At 43.2% G+C, this 12234-nt stretch overlaps 1 protein-coding gene across 4 annotated transcripts in view; it reads right to left on the reverse strand.

Annotated features, from left to right (window-relative positions):
- The window catches only part of LOC132096915 (phosphatase and actin regulator 1), a 27354-nt gene extending 15617 nt beyond the window's left edge, over positions 1–11737 (reverse strand). The window contains exons 1-6 of one of the 4 annotated variants that reach the window (XM_059502602.1): positions 11357–11737; positions 4599–4730; positions 1882–1962; positions 1253–1351; positions 378–578; positions 1–81 (exon numbers count right to left, since the gene is read on the reverse strand). The exon at positions 1–81 is cut by the window's left edge and continues 88 nt beyond it. In XM_059502602.1, the coding sequence (XP_059358585.1) occupies positions 1–81; positions 378–578; positions 1253–1351; positions 1882–1962; positions 4599–4730; positions 11357–11606 (844 nt within the window). In that variant the 5' untranslated portion in view covers positions 11607–11737. Of the gene's footprint in view, positions 82–377; positions 579–1252; positions 1352–1881; positions 1963–4598; positions 4734–11356 lie in introns of all 4 variants that reach the window. The other 3 variants (XM_059502601.1, XM_059502603.1, XM_059502604.1) reach the window with 3 other exon arrangements.
- Positions 11738–12234: the final 497 nt, after the last annotated feature.

Raw genomic sequence — 12234 nt, forward strand, 5'->3', positions numbered from 1 at the left:
GCAGGGGGCCACAGCACTGACCCCACGAAGACGAGTACAGCACCAGCTTCTGAGGACACGGCTTCCACTGCAAACACGGGTCTGGACACACACACACACACACACACACACCTCTGAGCATCAACATCAGGCTGCAGTCTACAGACACGATCACATACAGGACAGCATTCATGAGTCCGAGTAAACCAGAGGAAGTGTCTTCAGCATTACATCTGGATTACTACAGTTAAATTAAACCATGAAAGAACATTTTCATTCATTAAAAACATTCTGGAGCAGGTCTTTGTCTCTCCTGTGCTGTGATTGGTCCGTCTGGAGGTGTTTGTGTCTCTCCTGTGCTGTGATTGGTCAGTCTGCCGCAGGTCTTTGTCTCTCACCTGTGCTGTGATTGGTCCGTCTGGAGAAGGGTTTGGGCGGCAGGGCGGGAGGCTGTTTGTGGATGAGCTGAGGTTTGGCCGGTGGCTCCTGAAGGTCACTGGGGAAGGTGACGGTTTTCTTGGGAGGAAGTGTGAGCGACTTGAGTGTGTTGTCCTGAGCACAGAGTCCTCCGTCCAGAGACACACGGAAGTCAGCGGTGTCTGAGGAAGACATGAGGAACATCATCATCATCATCATCACTCCCATGAGACTCTGCTGTCCTGATAACTCTGGACGCAGCAGAACAGAGCACAGTATTCAGCTCATGATGCTTGGTTATCTGAGCCCAGCTCATTAAAAACAGCCGGCAGATAAAGCAGCTATTACATGCCTTTCATGTGCTTTAATTATCTTGACACACACAACATCTGAATCCAGAGCTTCACGCGTCACTGAGCTGACGGTGAAGGATCTCATAACCTCGTGCTCTGTCCAGAGTAGAGAACACACAAACATTCATTTTACTGTGGTTCAAATGTATGATTATATTTATGCAGTGCTTTCTCCTGTTATCTGTGCTCCACTGAAAACATCACTGTCCTTACGGCTGATGTTAATAGTGTTGTTGCTGCTGCAGCTACATTTAGATTTTATTGTTGTGTTATGAAGATGAAATTGAACAAAAACACAAGTAAAAGATTAAATAAATATTGGTTCTGCAAATAATCAGTACTGGCTATGAATAAATAATATGTGTTGATCTCTGATGAATCCAGATTGACTGTGGATTCTCACGTACTGATGATCAGGAGTCTCTGTAATAAAGCAGGCGATGGCTGCTCATCCAGATAATGATAATGTTAGAGTAATGATCCACACACACACACACACTCACACTGACCGGTCCTCTGTCGGTCCTCGGCCGTCCTCTCACAGTCTGAGGGCAGTGTGTTCTTCATCTGGTCGGCCGGCGTCACAGCTGTGCTCCTGGAGTCTGAGCAGAACAAACACACACACCGATCAGACACACTTCCGATGATTCCTGCTGTCAACAAACACACTTCACTTACTGCAGAAATAAAAACTCTTTCTACCCGGATCTGAACCTTCTATTCTGAACAGGCTGTTTAATACGGAAGCATATTTCTGCCACTGGATAAGAACAAAATAAATCATTTTATCATGTAACTTTTAATCTCACAATTCAGACCTTTTTCCTCACAAATTAGTCTGAATTCTGACTCACAATTTCAAGTTTACAGCTCAAAATTCTGTGTTTTTCTCTGAATTCTGGCTTCATATCTCACAGTTCAGTTTTTTCCTGCCATATCAATATACATGTGGATCTTCACTATTTCAGCTGCTGAGATGACGCAGTGATGAAGAGCACTGATTGTGTTATATTCAGATCAGCACTGATCAGAGACACGTCTGCTATCAGACGCTGAGAGTGACGTGTGATCTGTTGTCAGAACTCAACACTGCTGCAGTGAACGCACTGAGAAGGTCAGAGGTCATGAGTACCTTTGTCAAAGATCTCCTTCAGCACTCCTCGTTTGATCAGCTCCTCTCGGCTCTGACGCACCGACATCTTCCTCTCCAGAGCTGCACACACACACACACACACACACACACACACACACACACATGAGATGAAGAGCATCTGGAGATCTTCTGAACACACACAGAGCAGAGCACAGACTCTTAACACACAATTAACAGAAGACAGCACACTCTGTAATAATTTAAGAGTTTATTTGAGATGTTTTGAGCAGAGTGGATAAGAGTTCCTCTTCAATGGAAGTGGAGCAGAGTGGGGTAAGTTGAGCCACCCTGTCAATGGATGGAGGGGATGGAAGGTACCCATCTACTTTAAAAACTGTTTTTGGCTTGTGTGAGTAACAATTTACCATAACAGATGTTTGTTACATCAAAGCAAATTTATTCAGGTATTTATGATACAAATGAGTGATTTAGCAACATACAAAACCATGAAAATCATTTAGCTAAACATTAGCCTGGATTAGTAAGCTAGCTGGTTTTGATTTTCATTTTTTCTCAATCTGGCAGCTATGGGGCAAAGTGAGCCAATGCTGTGGGGTAAATTGAGTCAACATTTAAACTTACCTCACCATGAGACACTGTAGTTCAGTTAAATATTGTAATTATAAACTGGTATTTTAATTTGATATTACTGGTTTAGTTCATCATAAATACATATTATCTGTAGTTTATTTGATAAGAACAGTACACCAAATCCTTCTCTGATGAGAACCAGAGCATGCTTTCTCACATCATGATCAGATATATCTTTCCACCTGCACTCAGTAACAGCCAACAAACTCGGTTTAGTCTGATTTGGGAAGGAAACCACTTTGGTGTTCAACATATTGTCTCAGAAGCAAACAATTAAATATTGAAATTGAAACTTTAATTTGGTTGGTTTTATGTTGTTAAAGTTAACTTTTAGAAAATAAATATGACTGTTTATAAAAGGAAATTATTAAATGAGTTTTTAAATGATTATTTAATTCACATGGGTTTGAATCAGATTGGTTCAGATGGCCATTTTACCCCAGATGGTTAATCTAACCCCCTGACTCGAGCCGGGTCAACTTACCCCAAACCACACTGAGTCATGCGAACGCTTTTATAAAAAGCCATATTTTTAGAGCCCTTTGTCATAGATACATTCTGATCATTTAAATGATAGGAAGACTTTCATTAGGATAGGACAGACACTTTCACTGTACTTCTGCATCATTTCCCTTATCTTGAGGAGCACATTAAAACATGACTCATCTTACCCCTGGGATCAGACAAATCAACTTCAATAGAAAATGAGTTTTACAGTATGTTCTTTTAGCAGATACGTGTTCTTGTTTCAAGCGAAAACTCACTATTTTGTTCAGTTTGTCAGAAAACAAGACTTCATGTTTGCTTCTCTAGTAAATGTGTGTTGATTTAAGGATGTTTAGATAATTAGACTGGAAAATACTGAGGGAGATATTCATGTTTTGCCGTACATGCAACATTTAATGCCATGACTTTCTGAATGTAAGACCTTTTTACACCTTATAGAAGAATGAATGAAGAGCTTTTAAGAGCAGCAGAAAGCTGACGTGTGCCTCTGTAACATTCACTGACTGGGATCTCTGAATATTCACATGTTCTGATCATCACGATGCATTAATTAACATACTTGATTTAGCATTTTACATTCATGATATGCTTATCATTTGACCTCATTTTCAAGTTTGTGCCATGACAACTAAATGAGCAAATGTTCTCATTTATTCCTCCTAATATATATCTGAATGACACATCATCATCATCATCTTCAGTGAAAGGTCAGTGAAACTCAGGTCTAAGTGTTTTATGAAGATTTATGAATGTTATTATAGCTCAAGCAGTAGATCACTGCACCGATGTCATGGGTTTGATCCACAGGGAATACATGAATGAGCAAACTGGAAGTGGCTTTGGATAAAAGTGATGAGACTATAGAAGTAATTAATCTTCGTTAAAAAATAAGTCTTAGTTCATGTTAGCTCATTAAATAACAGCTGCAACTTTAGATTTTAACAACGTGTTATTAAATGTTTCATTAAGATTAATGAATGTTCAGAATAATTTTTCATTTACATTTGTTAACTAATGAAGCTCTAAAGTAAAGTGTGAATGAACAAAGAATCAAAACACTTTCAAACATCTAGAGCATGTTGCAGTCCAGATTAAAATGGAAAAAAGGTTTGAAAATAAATAGCCTATTAAGTCTAAATATTTAAGTGTTTGGCGCTGTGATGAACATTATAGCAAATACACAAATCTGAATGCCTATTTAAATTATTTAAATATGTTTTAGAAAGTAGCTGCTTTATTTATGGGGTTTCCAGGGTAAGGGCTGTATTCTCTGTAGTTTAGCGCCATCTGCTGTCAGAGAGTGAATGTGCTTTCATTCAGAGTCTCTCACATGTTCTTAATGTGCTTCTCATGCGTGCTTGTTTACATCAGAGCTCACATGGGTCTTTCAAGCAGCATACAACGGTGTTGTGCACTTTGACCAGTTGATAATTTGTAATACATAATTTTTCACGGTTTTTAGAAGTGCCCCTGATAACAATATTGTGCATATTCATTACTGTGATATATCACATTACCGAATACTGACACATGTCTAGAGTACATTTTATGAATTTTTGTTACTATATGGAATAAACTTGACCGAAAGAAGCATTTACCGGTCGACATCTGTGTGAAGTCCTGGCTCTTCTTCTTGTTCCACTTCCAGGGTTTGAAGAGGCGTCCCAGAGAGCCGAACCTGCTCCTGCAGTGTGATCCGGACACCACGGAGGCCAGCCTCTCCACCTCCTCTGCTGCACAGCACACAGAGACTCAACCGATGCATGGCACACAGAGACTCAACCGATGCACAGCACACAGAGCCTCAACCGATACACAGCACACAGAGCCTCAATTGATGCACAGCAAAGAGACTCAACCGATACACAGCACACAGAGACTCAACCGATGCACAGCACACAGAGACTCAACCGATGCACAGCACACAGAGACTCAACCGATGCACAGCACACAGAGACTCAACCGATGCACAGCACACAGAGACTCAACCGATGCACAGCACACAGAGCCTCAACCAATGCACAGCACACAGAGACTCAACCGATGCACAGCACACAGAGCCTCAACCGATGCACAGCAAAGAGACTCAACCGATACACAGCACACAGAGACTCAACCGATGCACAGCACACAGAGCCTCAACTGATGCACAGCAAAGAGACTCAACCGATACACTGCACACAGAGCCTCAACCGATGCACAGCAAAGAGACTCAACCGATACACAGCACACAAAGACTCAACCGATGCACGGCACACAGAGACTCAACCGATACACGGCACACAGAGACTCAACCGATGCACAGCACACAGAGACTCAACCGATGCACGGCACACAGAGACTCAACCGATACACAGCACACAGAGCCTCAACCAATGCACAGCACACAGAGACTCAACCGATGCACAGCACACAGAGCCTCAACTGATGCACAGCAAAGAGACTCAACCGATACACTGCACACAGAGCCTCAACCGATGCACAGCAAAGAGACTCAACCGATACACAGCACACAAAGACTCAACCGATGCACGGCACACAGAGACTCAACCGATACACAGCACACAGAGACTCAACCGATGCACAGCACACAGAGACTCAACCGATGCATGGCACACAGAGACTCAACCGATACACAGCACACAGAGACTCAACCGATGCACGGCACACAGAGACTCAACCGATGCACGGCACACGGAGACTCAACCGATGCACGGCACACGGAGACTCAACCGATGCACGGCACACGGAGACTCAACCGATGCACGGCACACAGAGACTCAACCGATGCACGGCACACAGAGACTCAACCGATACACAGCACAGAGACTCAACCGATGCACAGCACACAGTGACTCAACCGATGCACAACACACAGAGACTCAACCGATGCACAGCACACAGAGACTCAACTGATACACAGCACACAGAGACTCAACCGATGCACAGCACACAGAGACTCAACCGATGCACAGCACACAGAGCCTCAACCGATGCACAGCAAAGAGACTCAACCGATACACAGCACACAGAGACTCAACCGATGCACAGCACACAGAGCCTCAACCGATGCACAGCAAAGAGACTCAACCGATACACAGCACACAGAGACTCAACCGATGCACAGCACACAGAGCCTCAACCGATGCACAGCAAAGAGACTCAACCGATACACAGCACACAGAGACTCAACCGATACACAGCACACAGAGACTCAACCGATACACTGCACACGGAGACTCAACCGATGCACGGCACACGGAGACTCAACCGATGCACGACACACGGAGACTCAACCGATGCACGGCACACGGAGACTCAACCGATGCACGGCACACAGAGACTCAACCGATGCACAGCGCACACAGTGACTCAACCGATGCACAGCACACAGAGACTCAACCGATGCACAGCACACAGAGACTCAACCGATACACAGCACACAGAGACTCAACCGATACACGGCACACAGAGACTCAACCGATGCACGGCACACAGAGACTCAACCGATACACAGCACACAGAGACTCAACCGATGCACAGCACACAGAGACTCAACCGATGCACGGCACACAGAGACTCAACCGATGCACGGCACACGGAGACTCAACCGATGCACGGCACACGGAGACTCAACCGATGCACGGCACACGGAGACTCAACCGATGCACAGCAAAGAGACTCAACCGATGCACAGCACACGGAGACTCAACCGATGCACATCACACAGAGACTCAACCGATGCACAGCAAAGAGACTCAACTGATGCACAGCACACAGTGACTCAACCGATGCACAGCACACAGAGACTCAACCGATGCACAGCAAAGAGACTCAACCGATGCACAGCACACAGAGACTCAACCGATGCACAGCACACAGAGACTCAACCGATACACAGCACACAGAGACTCAACTGATGCACAGCACACAGAGACTCAACTGATGCATAGCAAAGAGACTCAAACGATGCACGGCACACAGAGCCTCAACTGATGCATGGCTCACAGAGACTCAACCGATGCACGGCACACGGAGACTCAACCGATGCACGGCACACGGAGACTCAACCGATGCACGGCACACGGAGACTCAACCGATGCACAGCAAAGAGACTCAACCGATGCACAGCACACGGAGACTCAACCGATGCACATCACACAGAGACTCAACCGATGCACAGCAAAGAGACTCAACTGATGCACAGCACACAGTGACTCAACCGATGCACAGCACACAGAGACTCAACCGATGCACAGCAAAGAGACTCAACCGATGCACAGCACACAGAGACTCAACCGATGCACAGCACACAGAGACTCAACCGATGCACAGCACACAGAGACTCAACCGATGCACAGCACACAGAGACTCAACCGATGCACAGCACACAGAGACTCAACCGATGCACAGCACACAGAGACTCAACCGATGCACAGCACACAGAGACTCAACCGATGCACGGCACACAGAGACTCAAACGATGCACGGCACACAGAGACTCAACTGATGCACAGCAAAGAGACTCAAACGATGCACGGCACACAGAGCCTCAACTGATGCATGGCACACAGAGACTCAACCGATGCACAGCAAAGAGACTCAACCGATGCACAGCACACAGAGACTCAACCGATGCACAGCACACAGAGACTCAACCGATGCACAGCACACAGTGACTCAAGCGATGCACTGCACACAGAGACTCAAGCGATGCACAGCACACAGTGACTCAAGCGATGCACAGCACACAGTGACTCAAGCGATGCACAGCACACAGAGACTCAAGCGATGCACTGCACACAGAGACTCAACTGATGCATGGCACACAGAGACTCAACCGATGCACAGCACACAGAGACTCAACTGATGCACAGCAACAAGCAGCTTCACAGCACTTCTGCCGGATGGGCTGTGTTTCTCAGACGGCACATTCTGTGCCATTTCTGCACCTACTGCTGAAGCTGCAGCACACAGTACTAGGTCAGATACAGTCCCTGCTCACACACACACACACCAGCTCCAGCTGAACACAGCACACTCGGGTCAGGAGAAAACACACGGACACACAGTGATGATCACACACACTCACTGGGTATTTATAGCTCCATCCTAATCATATTAAGACACCTGACACACCTTAATCAAAGAGGAATTAATGCACACACACACACACAACACAAGGACGTACATCTCAAAACCCTGTTCACATGATCGCTGTTGTTGGAAAACACAAATTGTCAAAATTAACTGTTGCTGTGGATCACTATGTATGAATGAACTTATGTTTTAATAAATTAATACGTTAAAAAAATCTTAAATATAAACGACAGGAACACCAGGGGCCCGTTTCACTAAGGAGGTTCAACCAACTCTTGAGTTTAAACTTAAACTCTGAGTTGACTTACCCTGAGATGGGAAACTCTCATGAGTTTTCGGTTACAGAACAGCTGAAATGAGTTGGTTTAATCAACTCTAAATTACCTGACTCTGAGGTTAGGGCATGCACCACAACTATAAAAAGCCATTATCAATGGAGCGCCGATATTACAATTCACCATGGCAACAGCTCCCGCCAAAAAGCCGTCTGCATACTTCAGACTCGATACAAATGTAATTCTTATCAGTGATATATTATCACAGGTGAAAACTGGCAGAATGTTAGATTAATGAACTAATAGCTAATCATTTAATGGTATCTCATGGGCAAAAAAATATAAGTAAAATAATAATATTAATAATAATATTTTTAGTGAATTTTTCTTATTTTACAAATGATCTGCCAATAGAGTAAGAAAAATACGGCAGTGGCTATTTACACTAAGTGGAATTAACATACTTTCTTAGCTATAGATCCTATTTACAGTAGGCTAGTGTTGTCACGATACTAAAATTATTGTTTCGATACCGATACCTAGTCAAGAATTGCGATTTCGATACTTTTTCGATACGCTATTAGCAGCGCATGCGCAGCTCGTGAACAGCTCTGTGAACTGTTTCATCCTGTCAAAGAGTTACTCAAGATGCGACAGGCATTGTAATTTGTTGAATTTAGTGAATCCATACGCCCTTCACTGAACGAGATCTTCTCATTCGTGAATGTGCTGAATGAACTGATACATCTCGTTTATGACCGAAATGAATGAGTATACAGGGTCAGTGAGCCAAGCATGTAAATCTCGATCAGCAATCAGCAGATACAAAGCGCAGTTATAGGTGCTGTGCAGATACGCTCGTTTTCATAATTAGCATACAGAACATAACTCCACATTTAATCCCCTTGGTCAGACAGTTCATATATAATATTCACATTATAATGTGAATATTATATATGAACTGTCTGAACAAATAATTAAAATGTTAATTATGCAAGAAAACCTCGTGCTTTGTTCATCTGAACAACTTATTTAAACTATTTAATGCAATTTTGCACACATTTTAGTAAAGCCAAATCAGTTTAGTAAAGCCACTAATGCAGCCATCTCGCTGTAGTGCTTTTTTGCTGCGTGCGTGAGAAGAAAACACACAGACGTCCATAGGGAGGCACTGGAAGCGTGCGTTGCACACACCAACATGAAATACGTCTCTTACTAATCTGGAACGCAGTCATTCTTTGAAGTATCGATACTAATAAATTTAGGAATCATGACGTTTTTAATTTCTGAGAACCGCGATACTTTTGAAGTATCGGTGCACCGTGCAACACTACAGTAGGCTAAGTGCAAGTAGCTCTAGATGCTATTTACAGAAAAGATTTACAGTGAAAATCGTGATATATTCTATTTACCATGTAAAAGTAGCAGTTGTTTGCAACAGGCTAAGTGTAAATAATAATTAGATGCTAGTTATACTTTATACTGGCAGATACATTTGCACCTCAGTATTGTTATACATTAACAGGATACAATAATAACAGATTGTAAATGATTATATTTATTACAATTATAAATAGTTGTATCATTATTAAACACTCATTAGGCACTTTACTTCCATTTTTAGAAAATTTTGTTCATTTTTATTGAAAATAAATTCTAATGTGACATGTGATGGGAAAAGTGAGAAGAATTTATTAAGAAGTTATTCACATGTCGTATTTAACCTAATGTGTGGATGGGGGGCGGAGGTACAGTAGACTTGCACTTAGTAATGGACACTCAGAATAATCTTGTTTTCCATTTGCATTAAGATTATTCTTATTGCCACACTGGCATATAGTTTTACCCCCCCCCCCCCCCCCCCCCCCCCCCCCCCCAGGAAACAAGACTAAGTATCTTATATCATTTTCTTATATAGAAAATCAATCTTTATTTTATTCTTTTTTTATATATATATTTGTACTTGGGGGGTGGGGGTGGGGGTGGGTGAAGAAAAAAAAACACTTGGTAAGAACAGCATTTTTCCAGCTTGCATTAATGAGGAGACCGAGAGAAACTCTGGGTTTACCGAAGAAAAAACCTGCTCCTGACCAGGTTAGGGTCATAGAGTAAGTTACCATGGTAACTGACTCTGAGTATAAGTTAGCTCTCTTTCAGAAACGAGCTTGACTTACCCTGCTTTCTCAGGTTTGACAAATCTCCCATTCTGAAACAGAAAACCTAGAGTTTCCCTCATTTCAGGGTTAACATACTCAGAGTTAACCTCCTTTGTGAAACAGGCCCCTGTTCTATACCAATGTTTTTAAATTGACATTGGCCTAAATATACAGCACTCATGTGTCAGATGCTGAAAAACCACGATTTTCCCCAGTTAACACTTTCTAAACACTAACTTTACAGTACACATGAACTAGACATTGACTTACTTCAGTACTCTGATGTACTTCTGAGCAAATCAACACAACTAGCTAAAAATTTGATTTTTTATTTTGCAACATGGAAGAAAGCTATTTTCCCTGAATTTTAGTAAGTTCTGATTAACTGTGATAGGAAAATAAATAAAAAATAACTATACACTACAATCGCGTATGCTTATCATTTACAATATAAAAAATATACAAAAATATAGCAAACACAGAACCGAACCAGAATCCCTTGTGAACGTCACTTTTAAAAGCGTTCACACAGGACAAGAACAGAACTCTAGAACCGCTTTAAAAACCCAATTATTTGAACTTGACACACCTTATTATAAACGCAATGACGCTCATGACGCTTACGACGCACACGCGTCGGTCACGTGTTAGGCCAATCATTAAGAACAGTCACGATTTTAACGCGACGCTACGGCCAAAGACGCAAAAGAACATACGGTTTTAGACCAAATGATTAAACTGGAGTGAACGCGGAACAGAAGCGCGCGTCAGTGTGAACGGCTCTTTGTCGCGTCGCGTCGCTCGCTGAACGCGCCGTTTACTCACCGTCCTGCGCGTGGCTGACGCGGCTGCAGTTGCTGCATATGTGTTTGATCTCTTTGCCGATGTGGCTGTGGATCATGAAGGGCATGTTGTTGTGATGCTGCTGCTGTTGTGGATTCTTCTCCTTTCTGTAATTCAGAGACATCATCTTGATCAGACTGAAGCCCTTGTTCTTCGGCTTCTCCATCGCGTTCCCCGCGGGCGCGTTCCTGCCCCAGATGCCGCGCATGACTGTGTGATCCGCCGTGGACATGATGATGATGATGATGATGATGAACGCGCTTCAGTCTCGAGCTCAGCTGAGCTGTGCAGTGAACGCCGGTCCTTGCGCCTCCGGTGGGCCACACACTGAACTGCAGCAGGGCCGTGACTCAATCCCAGCGAGCTGACTGTCCCCCAGACATGCCCAAAACACGGTGCATGATTGCAGATCACTAGGTTTAATGCACAGCTAATGAAACACTATCGTGATGCGCTACACACACACACACTGACATGTTACTGGATTATATTTGAGCTACTGTGATGTTTGCTTACACTCAAATACACAAACGTGTACAGCATAGCAAACCAGTCCTGCTATTTCTGCAGCATGTGAAATGTTAGCATGCATGGAATACATTTGCTGAAATGTGCAGTACACACTATGTGCACTACTTTATCCCATATTATTTAACTCAGACCACCAAAAGTGAAGCTATTTTAGACAAAACTGGATAAAAATATTAATAATCTGATCTAAATAATATAACATTTCTGTGATGATCTCATGTGACAACAATCTTGCATACTACTTTGAAGCATTTGTACTGCATACTGCCTCCACCCTTCTGAAAAAAACAAACAAAAATAAAACGATAGATATTATCACAAAATTTGTA

The sequence above is a fragment of the Carassius carassius genome, chromosome 20 (genome assembly GCF_963082965.1).
Source record: "Carassius carassius chromosome 20, fCarCar2.1, whole genome shotgun sequence".
NCBI classification, from domain to species: Eukaryota; Metazoa; Chordata; class Actinopteri; order Cypriniformes; family Cyprinidae; genus Carassius; species Carassius carassius.